The sequence below is a fragment of the Lagenorhynchus albirostris genome, chromosome 6 (genome assembly GCF_949774975.1).
Source record: "Lagenorhynchus albirostris chromosome 6, mLagAlb1.1, whole genome shotgun sequence".
In the NCBI taxonomy this organism is placed as follows: Eukaryota; Metazoa; Chordata; class Mammalia; order Artiodactyla; family Delphinidae; genus Lagenorhynchus; species Lagenorhynchus albirostris.
In genome coordinates, this window is record NC_083100.1 from 118,668,420 (window position 1) to 118,684,715 (window position 16,296).

Here is a 16,296-nt window from a genome sequence, read left to right on the forward strand (position 1 = left end):
GTTTCCCTTTCCTGAGGAGACAGATCCAAAATATATGTTTTCTTCTAGGAGTTTTATGGTTTCAGGTCTTAACATTTATATCTTTAACCCATTTTGAGTTTATTTTTGTATATGGTGTGAGAGAGTTGTCCAGGTTGATCCTTTTGCAAGGAGCTGTCCAGTTTTACCAACACCACTTATTGAAGAGGCTGTCTTTTCCCTGTCACGTGTTCTTGCCTCCTTTGTCACGGATTAAGTGCCCATTTAAGTGTGGGTTTATTTCTGAGCTCTCTGTTCCACTGATCTATGTGTCTGTTTTTGTGCCATACCTTCCTGTTTTGATTACTGTAGCTTTGTGGTATAGTTTGAAATCAGGGAATGTGACACCTCCAGTTTTGTTCTTCTTTCTCAAGATTTGTTTTGACAATTTGGGGTCTTTTTGGTTTCCATACAAATGAAAGAATTATTTGTTCTAGTTCTGTGAAAAATGCCATTGGTATTTTGTTAGGGGTTGCACCGAAACTGTAGATTGCCTTGGGTAGTATGGACATTTTAACAATGTTAATCTTCCCAATCCCCAAAACACAACAGATATTTCCATCTGCCATTTTATTGTTTCCTGGGTTTTTTTTTTAAGAGTTTCTTTTTGTCCCTTTCTTCTTTTGCTCTCTTCCCTCGTGATTTGATGACTATCTTCAGTTTTATGTTTAGATTCCTTTCTCTTTTTTGTGTATCTATTATAAATTTTTTTTATAAATTTTTGATTGTGGTCATTATGAGGTTGATATATAGCCATATATATATATACATATATATATGATCATATACATATATGATTATTTTAAGTTATGATCTCAAGTTCAGACTCATTCTAATAACCCTGCATTTTTACTCCCCACCAATGCTTAATGTTTCTGACATCATATTTTACATCTTTTTGTTTTGTGTATCCCTTAACTACTTATTGTGAATATAGATGATTTTACTACTTTTGTCTTTTAACCTTGCTACTAGCTTTGTAAGTAGTTGATCTACTACCTCTACTGTGTATTTGCCTTTACCAATGAGATTTTTCTTTTTGTAATTTTAATATTTCTAGTTTTGGTAAAAAGCATTTTTAAAAGTCCCTCAGAAATTAATAGCTATCCCTTCACATGAAGCTATTTTATGTCATTTTTTGTGTCCTCTTCCAGGTGCATACATCAGCTCCACTTCTCATCAAGCACAAGGCAATACTAAATGTGGACTTCCATAAGCACTTATGACCAGGGGGCTCTTGCACCAGGTAGGTGCAAACAGAATGTTTCCACTGCCACAAAGCACTCCACTGGATGTGTCCTCTCGCTCTGATCCCTCCGTGCTGCTCTCCAGCAGGGAAGAAGTATTGGAGATGGGCCCACTTGCACGGAGGGCTTTGGGTCAGCAGGACACCCAGAACAGGGTCCCCCAGAGCTGCCCTCCATGAAGGTAGAGAGCAGAGTGAAGAGAATGGCAGAAGCATCTTCTCAGAGTTACTCAGTTTTCCTGGGTCTCTCCCACGTACAAGTTATTAAACTTTTGTTTGAAAAAAAAAAAAACGCCTTCTCATCTTCCCAGTGAGAAACATCATTGAAAACCTCCCCAATTTGAAACAGAATAATATTGAGGAATATGGTAAATGGCATGTTTCTTGACCAACAAAAGTCTACTATAATCATGGTGACACAGCATACTAAATTTCTAGGAATTACATCCTTACCACGTAGAATCTGGTATAACCTCTGCTACAAGCTTTATACTGAGAAAGGCCCTTGACCAGGGACTCCTCACCCACGAGCACCTTCTCCAGGGATGGGCATGTAATCTACCTGGCACTGGGGTCAAGCTTGGAACACACTCACGGGAATGCATCAAGGACTTGTAGGGCAAACTGCATGTAGGGTGGAGGGTGCTATATATGCGTGTGCGCGCACACACACACACACACACACACACACACAAGCATGAGAGAAAAGGTTGGCCAAACGATCATAAAGTGCAGCCTATTCATGAAAGCAGGGCTGCCCCTATCTCATGGTGCTGTTGGCAGCCTACCCTTAACACACGTACTTTGAGAAGCATGTGTTTCTCACTGGGCGTCAAGTACATCCTGTTCTCATAGCAGTCCACACACAGGTTCACAATGTCTGCTAAGAGCTCTTCATAGCCAGAAATCACTTCGAGCTGCTGCTGCAGAGACTGAAACACAGAGTGAGACACCTGTGTCACTGACCACTCTCCGCCCCTCAGCCCCCCAGTGATGCGCCCCATCAGCCAGAGAGGCAAGAGTGTGAATTACTTGTGTGATCTTGTTGTGGTTGGCCAGGAACATGGACAGATTCTGTGATTCCTGGATGGACTGTGGATCTGCCATTTTACGTAAAAACTGAGCAGCCCTATGAAAGGGGGAAAAAAAGGATTAATCAACCAACATGCTTAATGACTTTAAAGAAAAACAGCCTGGGAATAACAAAATTATTTTACCCTCGCTACAGTTATCTGTAGAAATGTGCATCTTAGATGCCGTTACAATTTCAGCCTCCTCCAGCTTCTCCCCTGAACTCCAGGTAAGTCTCTTTGCAACCTGGATAGCTCATGACCCTACTGTCCATAGCTGATGGACTTCCTCAGAGATGTGGCAGCACTTCTCACAGGCCTTCCTGAAGGGCACCTATACATGGGCCTCTCCCCTGGGCTCCCTGTCCCCAAGTGTGAGAAAGGATGACACTCCCTATGCTGAGTGACAAAGACGGCCAACACTGTTTAGGTTCTCTGCTGGGAAACTTTTGGGCAGCCAAACCTCCCAACAGTCAGGGACCACACCACGCATAGTTCTGGTGCCAAAGGTCTGAGACAGAATCCTGATTCCACCACCAATTTGCAGCTCCATCTTGGACAAACCTAAAGATCCGGTACCAAGTCTAACATGAGGGCTGGGTTTTCCCACACCACCAAGCAATTCTCTAGCACCAGTTGCCAGTGGTGTTACAATTCTGACACTGCCTGAAGATAGCATCAGACCCCACAGGTTAAGAGCTCAGTCCCACAAGACTGCCACGTTATCCCCCCACTTCAGACACCAGCTGGAGGTCCACGTTGTCACTGTGCTCCTGGCCAACCAGGTACAGATTGGCAGTCCCAACAACCCCTTCTTTGGGTTCGATTAATTTGTTAGAGCAGCTCACAGAACTGAGAAGACATTTTATATACTAGATTAACAATTCATTATGAAAGGATATAACTCAGAACAGCCAAATGGAAGAGATACATATGGGGACGGGGGGGTGGGGCTTCCATGTCCTCTCCAAGCACCACTCCCCCCGAAACCTCCACATGTTCACCAACCTGGAAGCTCTCCGAACCCTGTCCTTTGGGGTTTTTATGGAGGATTCCTCACATAAACATGCTTGGTTAGATCACTGGACATTGGCAATGGATTCAACCCCTAACCCCTCTCTCCTCCCTGAGATCAGGAGGGTAGGTCTGAAAGTTCCAACCCTGTAGTTACAGGGTTGATTCTGCTGGTGACCAGCCCCCATCCTTAGGGTAACTAGAGGCTTTCCAAAGTCACCACATTTACATAACAAAAGAAACTTTCTTGCTTTTATCATGGGAAATTCTAAGGGTTTTAGGAGTTCAGTGTCAGAAATGGGGATGAATACATATTTCTTATTATAAATCAATATCACACCTCCTGAACTCTCCTGACTCTCACTTACCATACCTGTGAAAAACAATAGCTATACGACCTACCCAATGGGGCTGACAAGGGAACGGTGGACACAGAAGGACCTGTACACTGAGGTCCAACAAATCCTGTGCAACACAGGCTGAGTCTCTAGTTTTTGCAAAGAGGGTGAAAGCACATATGAGGATTCTGCACACCTAGGGCTTCCCCAAAAAAGTTTAGTGGAAACTGCCCACATAAGGACCTGTCGTGCAACCTAGAACCTCTGGGGTTTTACTAAAGAAAAGCTTTCATGGCAAAGACTGGTAACCTACCCCAACTGTCATTTCCTTCCTTTTCCTTCCCTTCCCTTTATTCAGAATAAACCCTGAATTTCTGTGGTGCAGTAATGTGCCTTATTCTCATCTCCACGCTGTGACCAACTGCTCAGCCATGAGGTGTAATGCAAAACTTTGTAAGGCACTTGAAAGTTTACTTATAAGGAATATTGTGGGCCCTTCAATGATCCTTCCTTCCTGCTGCTGACTGGAATACAGAGATGACAGCTAGAGCTCAAGCAGCCATCCTGGGCCACAAGGCAACAAATGAAGACAGCAGGAGCTCTGGTTCCTCAACACTATGGAACCCCGTCAGCTGCACACCACCTACGTCAGAACTTTTCAGGTGAGAAATAATCTGCAATCTTGCTTACTTCTTAAGTTTTAAAAAATTATATACAGTAAAACAATATTAACTGATATGTTTACATTCTTTTTTAAAGTGTTCACTTTACTGTATTGATTTGAGTGGGTGTTGAAGCTGCAGGAGTGGAAACCAAGGAAGGGACCAAGAATACCTGCTTTTATTTTCCTTAAGTCTCACCATGACTATATGGGTTATCTGGCATTTACACTCAGGAAAGGTAACTACCAGCTGGGTGCACATAAAATGTGTTCTGAGTGTTGAGTGTGGGAGTGTGAGGGCTAGGGAGAAGTGGAGGTTATTGTCTGGGAAAGTAAACCAACCAACAGGGGATACCAAACATAGGTCACAGGAAGAGGCTGCTGGAAGGGTGAGGGGTGCCCAGGCCCTCTTCTGTGCTTAGGGGAGCCTAGGGGGTAGCAAACACGTTGGGCAACTTCTGAATGGGGTGCCCGGGGGCCTTCCACAGAGCAGCCGTATCTTTAAACTATTTTCCAGACTGGGCTTTGAAATAAAGGTGCTGCTGCTAAGAGAGAGAGGGAGAAAAGAAACCTTTTTAAAATTTAAAACCCCTGGGGCTGTCCACCTCCCCATTTCCCTGATAGAGTCAGGAAGGCTGAGAAAGCTGCTCCAAATCACCCGACAAGTGATTTGTGCCATTAGGAGCAGCAGTTGTTCTCCTGAGCTGGGAAGTTCCGAAGCCCCGACACTCCACCAAGAGTCACACGCACTTGGAATCCCACAAAACTGGCATCAAATGGAGACAACTCCAGACTTTCCTACCGGAGCGGAGTTGACAGGACAATTCAAAAGATTTTGTCGTTCTGAAGATTTAGGCTTCCGTGCAGAGCTAACTCTAGGTGATGAATGGATCGCCTGAACTTATTTCACACGAATGAGGCTTAAAGTCTGGGAGATCTAGCTCAACTTCCAGTGCCATCCCCTCCTCAAATCTGTTTCATGCCTCATCTCAAGTCGACTTCATTTTACAGACACAGCAATAGGTGCACGATTTTAAGTACGTGTTGGGGTTCATGGTAGGCCGCCCCCAAATATGCCACTGTGGCATACTGAATTATTCAGAATTAAAGTTACTTAAGAAACAGCCACAGCAAGGCATTCTGACCTCCTCTGTGCCCCTGAAAGCAGGAAACAAACCTCCCACATGAAAGGTCCCCTCCCTGCACCAGGAGGTCGGGAGACATCGTCATCACAAGAGACGGGGCGTTCAAGGCTGAGAAGGCCGTGTGAGCTAACCTTCCAACCTCCTCACTCACTGGCCACCCCAACTCAAACTTCTTTGTCTTGTTAATTCTTCACAAATTTTTTTTTCTTTGTTTCAAAGGTATAAACGCTGGGAATTCCCTGGCAGTCCGGTGGCACTCCCACTACAGGGGGCTCGCGTTCCATCCCTGGTCGGGGAACTAAGATCCCACACGCTGCCAGGTGTGGCCAAAAAAAAAACAAAAACCAAAGGTATAAACACTGCCTCCTTTGGTCACTTCTTTGGGTCTCATATCTTGGGACCCCCATACTCATGAAATGAAATTATATTTGTTTTTCTCCTATTAATCACTGTTTTCTTAAAGGCGGTACTCAGGCAAGAACCTAGAAGGGCAGAGGAAAAATTATTTTTCTTCCCCTACAAATGAAACCACAGCCTATTCAGACACAAAATAAAATCTCTTCTAATTTAATTTTATAGCTAAGATTCCTTGTCTAGCAAAGGAAACAGAAGTCAGCATCTCATTCCAGCCAACATGTTTTAACAGTCCCAGGCAGACTTTCTAGAGAGTCAGTTAGAGGACAGCAGCTCCGCTCTACCTGCCACCAACAGTGTCGCAGCTGCAGCGCCGAGCCGTGCCCACCTTTTCCAATTCTCTTCTCCAGAAGCTGTCCACATTCGAAAAGAAAACCGCTCTGGAGGACAACTGGTCTGGGGGGCCCTGTGGGTGCCAGGGCCAGCTGTGCCCACTGCAGTGACGGTGCCCGCCTGCCGGGGATGCCCACCAGCCAGCCAGCGACGAGCAGCGGCGTCCCCAGCAGGCGTGGAGCCTCCAGCCCCCTGGACAAGACGCTCAGCGCCTCAGCGCCCACGCACCACCGCCCCCATACAGGCTCAGAGCACATCACTGCTGTCTGGGCTGAGAGTCCAGGGCCCGCCCCCACCCCCGCCCCGCCCCGCCCCCAAAGCCTACAAGAACGCCTCGCAGCGCTGGCGGTCCGCCCAGGAGAACACTTCCGCGGGAGGAGACTGGCCCTCGTGGGCACTGCACCCCGCACGCGAGTGCGCTCGGGAACCCGGCCCTGAGTCCCAGGCGCGCTCATCACCTCTTGTAGGCTGAGTGGTCATTCTTCACGCTGCACTTCATGTTCTTCAGCTCGTCCAGCACGGCAAACATGTTGATGAACTTGCCCAGGGTGATCAGGTAGGCTTCAGACACGAAGTCCTTCCTTCTCTCCGCGTGACACAGGCGCCTCACCTCCCCACAAAAACGCTCGATGGCGTTTCTCTGTGCAGAGGAAGCAGGGGCAGAAACGCGGCTTTCAGGGACGGGCCAACCCCAAGCCCAGCTCTAAGCACAGGGTCCAGAGTCACTTTACTCGCTGATGAAACACCCAACCAGGGGTGCATGTTTACAGCTCGGGTAAAGAGACATGTTTCTAGAAAGTGATTTCCACGAGCCTTTGCTCGGTAACAATCATCATCAACTTTGCACTTTACCAACTATGTCCCCAAAGTAAAAGAATTTTGTTGATTGTTCCAGCAAAGTTACTGAGCAAAATGCTCCAATAGAATGTCTGTAAAGCAGACTGCTTTAGCTTTTAGAGTTGAAAAAGGGGGTGGGAGGATTTCCACTTGACAATTTTTAAGATAAGACAAAAATTCATCACCTAAGAAGTTCTATCTTCTCCCTTTGCTAAAGGATTCTATAATAAAAACTTTCACACATTTCTAAACTATGTCTTTAAAAAAGCCAGCAAGTCCCTCCCTGTAGCCACTCTGTTTAACCCAAGGGCCAGAAGGAGCCAAGGCCAGGGTGAAGCCCACCAGAGTGGACAGTGGGGAGAAAACACCCCAAAACCAGATGAATCGAAAGTGTAAGCCTGTAAGCGTACTGACAGAAAGCAGTCTTCCTGCAGGAACTACAAATTCACTCTGGAGGGGAGAAGAGAAGTGAAACCCAGAAGCAGCATTTATTCTGAAAGGGCCAGTAACGCTTTGGACTGTCTAAGGCTTAGTTCCCTTTGGTCTCAGAGCTACTGTGATCGATTGAATTTACACGCACTTTGTTTAGTTGGTAGATGGTGCCACCATCTCATTCCTCTGCTCTAAACCCCTAGGATTATTTCACTGTTTTACCTGGAAGTACATAAAATTCATCAGTTTTGTGACCTCAGGCTCAAGGACCTCCACGGTTTTCTCATAAATTTCCACTCTGTTAGGCTGTTCGTTACATTTCACCTGGGAGAAAACAAACATGACATAGAGAGGCTTCAACCCTGAGAGGATGTGGGGAGTGCGCTGGGATGGAGCAGGCCAGAGGTGGGGCGGGGTCTGACTGGGCAGGGACGACTGGAAAGGATGAGGGCGTGGCCAGTGGGGGGTGGGGTCCGGCTGGGATGGGGCACCTGCGGGATGGCCCGAGAGCAGCTCCTCCAGGTGTACAGCATGACGGCGTACTCTTGGCCTTCCTCCAGCATCTCGTTCTGCAAGGGTACACGGGGCAAATCAAAGGCAAGCAAAATAATCATAAAAAAGGAGATGCCAAATCACCAACAGCTAGAGCCATAAACCATGGTGACCATGGTGGAGAGGCCAGGAGGACCCTCTCTTTGAGGGACAGAAAAGCACCAGGACCTGTGTGCCAAGAGACAGCTGCTAAGATACTGGTGACACTGCAGACCACCCCAAACACCCCCATGGCTTCTGCAGGCTGAAGAGGGGTATGAGCGACATGCAGCCACCTCTGCCCAGGGGCAGCACAGCCCAGGGCACCTGCCGTAGCCGCTACACCTCAGCCCCACTCAGCCCCAAGCCACCTACTGGCAGTGCAGATCTGAAGCTGGGGACATGGGAAGCGTGCAGTGCAGCTGAACGCACACGGGGTCCTCACAGCCGCTCCACCAAGCCACACAGAGCCTCCTGGCCCCGAAGGAAGACTAACACACTCTGCTGTCCCCAGGGCGGGGAGGGAAAGCACTTAAAATCCAGGGAGAGTATCCATGGGAAGAGGACTGCCATCATTTCAAAACTGCTTTCGTGTCTACTCCTTCTTTCACGTTATTTCCTTTGGTAAAAATTGCAAAAATTGCACAGATGTCCCTGAAAATGTTGACTACAGTTTGGTAATGTTTTTAAGATGCTTTAAAATGCTCACAACCTTTGACCTAGTAACTTCACTTCTACAAATCTAGCCGGTGAGAATGATGATGTATTTAGGAAGATGTTCATCACAGCATTTTTTACTAGAAGAAATGAAGGCAAACTAAGTAAACATAGTTAAATTTTGCAAATTAGTTAAAATTTGCAAAAATAGTTAAATTTTGAACTCTTAAAAAATGGACTAGACAGCCATTAAAAATTACTTCATCTGGTGCGTTTTAATGACATGTTAAAATGTTCATGAAATCATTAAAATACATAATTATAATAACAATGCAATTCATTTATGCAATCTAAATCCCATATGGGTGTGTACCTGGTATGCTTGAGTACAAGTATAAAAGAGGGAGAATGGGTTCCCTCAAAATGCTGACAAAGGTTTTCTCTGGGCCACAGAAGCCAGGTTTTCAGAAAGAGCATATATTGTCCTTATAATTTAAAAAAAAAAAAAAAAAAGGTGCTTTAAAAAAACATAAAACACTTCATTCACTTTCTTCTCTTCTTCCTCACTATGTATCCTATCAGGATAATACCAAAGTGACATTTGCTATTCAGACATGCCATCCCCCCAGAGGAAACTGCGCAGAGTTACCATGCTAGAATGGACGGTCGCTTGTTCAATGTATCTTGCAATGCCAGTGACAAATGCATTTCTGTCTTCAAAATTAGTGTTGAAATTTGGCTGCAAGAAAGAAGAAAACCATCAAGTAGAGGTCAGCACCACAGGCCACGCATCCCGCGGCCGCCCAGCACCCACCTGGTAGAGCAGTGAGGATGGCGGGGGCTCGATGCAGGGCTGCTGGTCGGGCAGAGGCAGCTCTTCCAACAGGTCCACGTTGGACAGCGCATCCTCCAGCGTCACCTGGGCTGCCATCCTGCCCTAGGACAAAACACAGAGTCCCCCCAGGCCATGAGGAAGGGCAGGGGCACCCTGCCAATCCTTCCAGGGTGGGGTGCTTAGCACCCTGCTCCCCTGTGCCCTCTCCTCAGGGAGCTGGGGATGCTGGAGGGGTCTCGGCCCATCCCTGGGGTCTGGCATCTCTCTCTAGGCTCACCAGCAGGGGAGTCACAATACAGCCTCTGCTGGTCGTGGAGTAGGGCGCATGGGCCAAAACACGTGCCATCACCCCCTGCCACCTTACCACCTCAGGGCCACCATCCTGGAGGGCTCTCCGTGAGGGACTGGCAACCCCTCACTGAGCTGGAGGTGGGAACAGCTCCTCCAGTACCATGTCTGCCTCCAGGGGCTGATGGTGCTTCCCTGCCAGTGGCGCTTCCCAGGTGCGTCCTCCAAGCAGGGCCACACAATAGGGACAGAGATGGATGAGGCCAGAGCCCTGCCTCCAGGAATACAGGGCAGCCTGCAGCGCCCATTGAGGTGAGGGCCGGCGGCCAAGGGGAGGAAATAGGGAAGGACTATTGGCAGAGGCCTGAGAGCCTGGACTCTGCAGCTGCCAGACAGAAGCACAGCAACAGAGACGGACTTCACCTGCCACGCCTACGCCAGCTCCAGGAGAGAGGAGTCAGCTCACTCCAGCTTGCCTCCACTGAGTGCTGCTGTGACCCTGGACAGGACTCAGGGACGAGCTCTGACTGCAGACGGGCACACCAAGCAGCTCCGCCCCTGGCAGGATCCTGGGGTAGCTCTGACCTCAGACAGGTTGCGTGGGGCAGCTACATGGGAAGCTACGTTCATTCTGAGATGGAAAGAGCAGCAAGCGGGCTGGACAAGAACACTGAAGGAAGAAGCACCCAGTTGCTCCACCTATAGCAACTGGGCCCCAGGCAAGGCATGGGCGTGGAAGTGTACGGCAGGGCAAGCTTCCAAAGCCCGGGCATACTGATTAGAGGACCAACAAGGGAACCCCAGGCCCCTGGAAAGCCCCAAGGCCAGTGTGGAGAGGAAGAAGCTTGGAAGAGCAAGCCCCCAAAGTTGCTCATGAATGTCAGGCCCACCCCCAGGCTGCGTGGATCTGATCCTGACACCCCAAGCCCTGAGACCACGGCCAGGTCCCAGACAGCCACAGGAGGCACACACAGGCCAGATCCAATGGCACGGCTGAGGCTCCAAAGAACTGACACGGAACCGTAACCCAGAGAGGGCAGGTCAGAACTGCACCTAAATCAAACGAGGTTGTTTGCCTCGTTTGGAAATGGAAATGGAAACACCGACATTTTCCTAGGATTTAAGCAAGACCCAGAGTCTCATACTATAATATCCAAAATGTCCAGCTGCAATCCAAACTACTCAGCAAAGAACCAGTAGTGTCTTAACCCCTGTTGGAAAAGATGAGCAACAGATACCAATACCAAAATAACAGATGCTACAACTATCTACCAGACTTAAAGCACCTACTATAAAAATGCTCTAAACAAACAGCACTCCTGAACTGAACAAAAAAACTGAAAGACAGCAAATAAATAAATAAAGATATAAAGAACCAAATGGAAATTCAGAACTAAAAAATACAATACTGAAATTTTAAAAACTCCCCATATGAGCTTAAAAGCAGAAGAAAGATTCAGTGAACTTGAAGATAGAGCAATGGAAATGATCTAATCTGAATGACAGAGAGAAAAAAGACTGAAAAGAATGAAGAGCTTTGAGGACCTTTGGGACAAGAGAAAAAGTCTGACAGTCTCATCAGAGTGCAAGAAAGGGAGCAAAGTGGGCATGGCTGGAAAAACAGCTGAAAACATGACCGAAAACTTTGCAAATGTGGCAAAACTTTGATCTGCAGATTCAAGAAGCTCAACAGACCCCAAACAAGATAAACTAAAGAAATCCCTACCCAGACACATCACAGTCACACTGCTGAAAAATAGACAATGAAGAAAATATCTTAAAAAGAGCCCGAGAAAAGTGGCTCATGACCTAGAGACCACGTTCGACCTCTCCCCAGAAACCAGGGGGACCTAAAGAAGTAGAAGACACTTTTTAGGTTGAAAAAGAAGTGTCATGAAGATGAAATAAGGACATTATCAGATGAAGGAAAATCAAAAGGATTCATAGACAGCAGGTGAACACAAGTTCAGAAGGAAATGATACCAGAAGGAAACTTGGGATATAAAAAGCAAAAGCAAGAGAAAGGGTAAACAGTGAGTAAACAGAGTAGACAGCTTCCTCTAGAGGTCTTTAAAAGATGTTTGGTGGCTGAAAGCAAAAATGAAAATATTGTCTGATGGAGTATTCACTGTATAGAAACGTAATATATAAGAGAACTATGGGCTTCCCTGGTGGCGCAGTGGTTAGGGGCCTGCCTGCCGATGCAGGGGACATGGGTTCGTGCCCCGGTCCGCGAGGATCCCACATGCCGCGGAGCGGCTGGGCCCGTGGGCCATGGCCGCTGAGCCTGCGCGTCCGGAGCCTGTGCTCCGCAATGGGAGAGGCCACAACAGTGAGAGGTCCGCGTACCGCAAAAAAACAAAAACAAAAACATAATGACATAGGTAGGCTGACAGTAAAAGGGGGAAAGAGAAACTGTGCAAGAAAAGGAAGCTGGACTACTTGAGTGTCAGACAAAGCCAACTTCAGAGCAGGAAGTTACCAGGGATAAAGACTGGGGCTGCATAACGACAGAAGGTCATTCAGCAAGGAGACAGAACCACGCTCAGGGTGGATGCACTAACAAGAGAGTGCAAACCAGGCAAACGCTGATGGCACCGAAAGGAGAAGTAACTCCACCCTGGAGACAACAACAGCTCTCAGCCAGCAACAGGAGATCAGCAGGACACACAGGACAGACACCAAGGGAGCAACGGGGCCTGACGGCGGTTCACAGAACACCCCTCCCGACAGCACGGTGCTAACTACGAATTTTAAATGTAGCAGATATTTTTCAAAATAATGAAAACTTTTTCCTTCCATTACCAACTTCCTTCTATCATCACAACTTCCTGTTCCACATGCTCAAGAAAAGACACACACCCAGGACAGGGGATGCATAGCGCCATGTCCTCAACCTGGTCACTGCCTTGCAGAGCCAGTGCGGGGCCCCAGTGGTGCCCACACACGGCACCTCAAAGCTGATGGCCTCCAAGGGGCCAGGCTGCCCTGCAATGATCTTGCGGCCCCTCAGGGCTGCTTGGCCTCACCTCTGTGCCTCCCACCCCCGCGGGTCAACGAGAAAAACTGGTCGGGCCAACCACCCTGGGACAGCCACACAGCTCACATGACAGGCCCAGTGCCTGCGGGACGCCCTCCCTCCCCCACCTCTGCCCAGGACAGTCCAGGAGAACCCAGGTACAGAACTGGTGCAGGAGGGTTGCAGAAAGCCTCCGTGACACACTTGGGTCACATCCTAGGAAAAATGTCAAATGTTCAACTTATTTCCAATCAATGTGTAAGGATATTTTTCTTTGTTGTGTTTTATATATACAGTGGAATATTATCTGGTCTTAATAAGGAAGGAAATTCTGACACATGCTACAACATGAATGAACCCTGAAGACACGCTAAGGGAAATAAGCTAGTCACAAGCAGACAAATACTGCACGATTCCACTCACATGAGAGGAGCTAAATTCATAGAAGGAAAGTAAAACGGTGGTTACCAAGGGGTTGGAGGGGCGGGGACTGGGGAGTTACTGTCTAATGGGCATAGAGTTCCAGTTCGGGAAGATGGGGAAAGTTCTGGAGATGGATGGTGGTGATGGTTGCACAACAGTGTGAATGTTTCAAATGGCAAATTTTATATGTTATGTATATTTTACTACAGTTAAAAAATTAGGAGTGGGCTTCTCTGGTGGCGCAGTGGTTGAGAGTCCGCCTGCCGATGCAGGGGACATGGGTTCGTGCCCCGGTCCGGGAAGATCCCACATGCCGCGGAGCAGCTGGGCCCATGAGCCATGGCCGCTGAGCCTGCGTGTCCGGAGCCTGTGCTCCGCAACGGGAGAGGCCACAACAGTGAGAGGCCCGCGTACAGCAAAAAAAAAAAAAAAATTAGGAGCAAAAAATTAGCAATATTTATTGTAGATAAATCAGAAAATACAGAAAGGTAAAAGAAATTATCCATAATCCCCTGATTTCTCACAGAAACAAGATGATAGAAGCTGTTTTGTAAGCTACTTTTCCCTTCCAACTTCCAAAAAACGTTGACGTTGTTGAACATTCTTTCATAGCATCTTTTAAGCTTCATGTGGACTACAGGTCAAGGCCCGGCCGTCACTCACGGAGGCTCTCTCTTATTTGCTGCATTTTCCTCCCCATGTTTTTCGGTCAGGAACACCCCCTACAAACACCCAATTCCAGGGCCACGGGCACCCCCGCGACTCTCCAACCTGTGCATCTTCCACAAATGCACGTCTGCCCGGCCTCTGCCTCACCTGTTGAGGAAACCTGGAACTGCCAGTTCCGAGTTCAAGTCCCCAGTCTCCATCTCGCCGCCTTCTTTGACAGCTCAGAATTCCCTTTAAATCCATTTACTTTTCTCTATCTCTAACGGCCGCCCCTCATCGGGGTGGCCCACGCTCCCTCCCTGTGCCTGCTGCCACCCAGACCCAGAGCCTCGCCGGCCCCTCCTCCCAGCCTCACGTCGGGCCCACTGGGGTTCCTTCCCAGCACGACACAGGGGCCTTGTGTGTCTGGTCACTGCAAGGCCCTGGGACAGAGCCTCAACTACATCTGAAGGACCCACATGCCTTTGCAGCGGGCTTCCACTGGTGCCAAAGCCCAAGAGCGTAACTAAAGTAACACATTTGGAACGCACTCAAACCTGCCCGTGCTGCCATGCGGGAGCTTACGGTTTAACAACTTGATTACATTTCTGTCTCCTCTGGCTCAGCTCAAAGGAGCTCATGCGGCTCCACAGCTTGGGGCCTGGTCACAGCAGGGTGACATGTGACCACAGGCACAGAGGGGAGGCCACGTGAGGACACGGCGAGAAGGCGGCCGTCTGCAAGCCAAGGAGAGGCGCCTCAGAGGGAAGCAGCCCTGCCGACACCTTGATCTCAGACTTCCAGCCTCCAGCACTGTGAGGGAGTCTGCCTAAGCTGCCCAGACTAACACAGCCAAGGTCGGGTAGAGCAGAATCTCCCAGACAGGGTCCCTACACCCCTCTTCTGACTGGCCACGAAAACCATCCCCATGTTGGTGTTTTTTCTGATCATAAAACAATACAGGCTCGATGCAGAAAAAGACTGCTGAGAGCAAAAACCAGCTGACCCACTCGGGCCTCAGTCTGAAAGTACCAGCATCAGCACTTCTGGTCTGTGACCGCCCCCAACACCCATCCTTCCTCCCCCTGGGGGTGAAACAACTGCAAACAGACGTTGTCCACCCAACAACATAAAAGCCAGGCTTTTTCTTCCTTGACTGATTCCTTTCAGCAGTAGTTCCTAACCCTGTTTCTGATCCCTACGGCTTGTCAAGTTATCAAGATGAATTTAAATATGTCAGCGGAACTTTCTTTTAACAAGCTATGAACAAGTTACGAGTTTTTAAAATAAAGATTTCAAAAAAGGACACACTGGGACATCCCTGGCGGTCCAGTGGTTAAGACTCCGTGCTCCCACTGCAGGGGGCACGGGTTCGATCCCTGGTAGGGGGAACTAAGATCCTGTATGCCGCACGGTGCAGCCAAAAAAAAAGACATGCTGATCTCACTTTGCTGCTGCTGGAGTGTCCCTGACTAAGGGATCCCCAGGGCTCAGGGGACACGCGTACTCTGGACAGTTCCTCAGCAACTTCCCCACAGGTAGGGTGGGCGAGTGGGAAGCCAGAGCTCTGAGCTGGTAGCACTTCACCCGCCCTGTGCACCACCACCCACCCTGCTTGTTCCTTTAACGGGCAGTGTCCTGGGGCCCCACGGCAGGGCCCTAGCACTCAGACGGTGTGCCCACGCCTGTGAGCTGGAGAGGCGGAGAGTGGGCGAGCTTCCCCGGTAGGGCCGAGATGCAGGGATGCTGTGCTGTGACATACCGCAACACTCATAGCCAGCGAGACCCCAGGGCCCAGCTGCTTCCTCCTCCTATGCTCCCCGGCCCCTGCCCTTGGGTGAGGGGCTCCCAGGGTCCAGGGGCCTCTTCTGACTCAGCTGACACACCATCCTGCAACCGAAACTCAGGCTCAGTTCTGTGCAGGGCAGGGTCTTTGAAATCCTGCCTCCGTAAGGGGACCTCCCGTCTCCTGCCATGACATGGACCCCTTCATGGAGGGGCACCCAACCCCACTCCACCCAGGACCAGCACCTAGACAATGCTTCTGGCATAGCTCACAAGCAGAGCGAGCTGGGGGCACCCTTCCTGAACTTGGAGCCGATGTGTGACCAGAGCCAAGGCCCAAGGAAGACACCCTTTGAACCTCAGGTGGCCACCACAGGCAGGCATCAGAGAACCCCAAGTGGGCTCAGGGGGCCACAGATGGGGGTCAGGCAACCTCAGGTGGGCAGGAGGTCAAGGTTCCCAGTGCCGGGCTAGAGACCCCATGGCTGCTGCTCCCCTTTCTCCCCAACGTGGCACCGTCCACCCCTCAGCCTAGATCACCCTACAACTTCCCAACAAGTGATCCGCACAGTCACCCTCAGGGTGGGGTCGTCACACTCTGA

At 49.1% G+C, this 16,296-nt stretch overlaps 1 protein-coding gene across 1 annotated transcript in view; it reads right to left on the bottom strand.

The window, feature by feature from the left end:
- Positions 1 to 16,296, bottom strand: part of CYFIP1 (cytoplasmic FMR1 interacting protein 1) — a 93,651-nt gene that overhangs the window by 57,108 nt on the left and 20,247 nt on the right. Inside the window, 7 exon segments of the mRNA XM_060153137.1 lie at positions 2,068 to 2,196; positions 2,297 to 2,393; positions 6,698 to 6,879; positions 7,731 to 7,832; positions 8,000 to 8,077; positions 9,346 to 9,435; positions 9,511 to 9,633. Of these exon segments, the coding sequence (XP_060009120.1) occupies positions 2,068 to 2,196; positions 2,297 to 2,393; positions 6,698 to 6,879; positions 7,731 to 7,832; positions 8,000 to 8,077; positions 9,346 to 9,435; positions 9,511 to 9,627 (795 nt within the window). The 5' untranslated portion in view covers positions 9,628 to 9,633.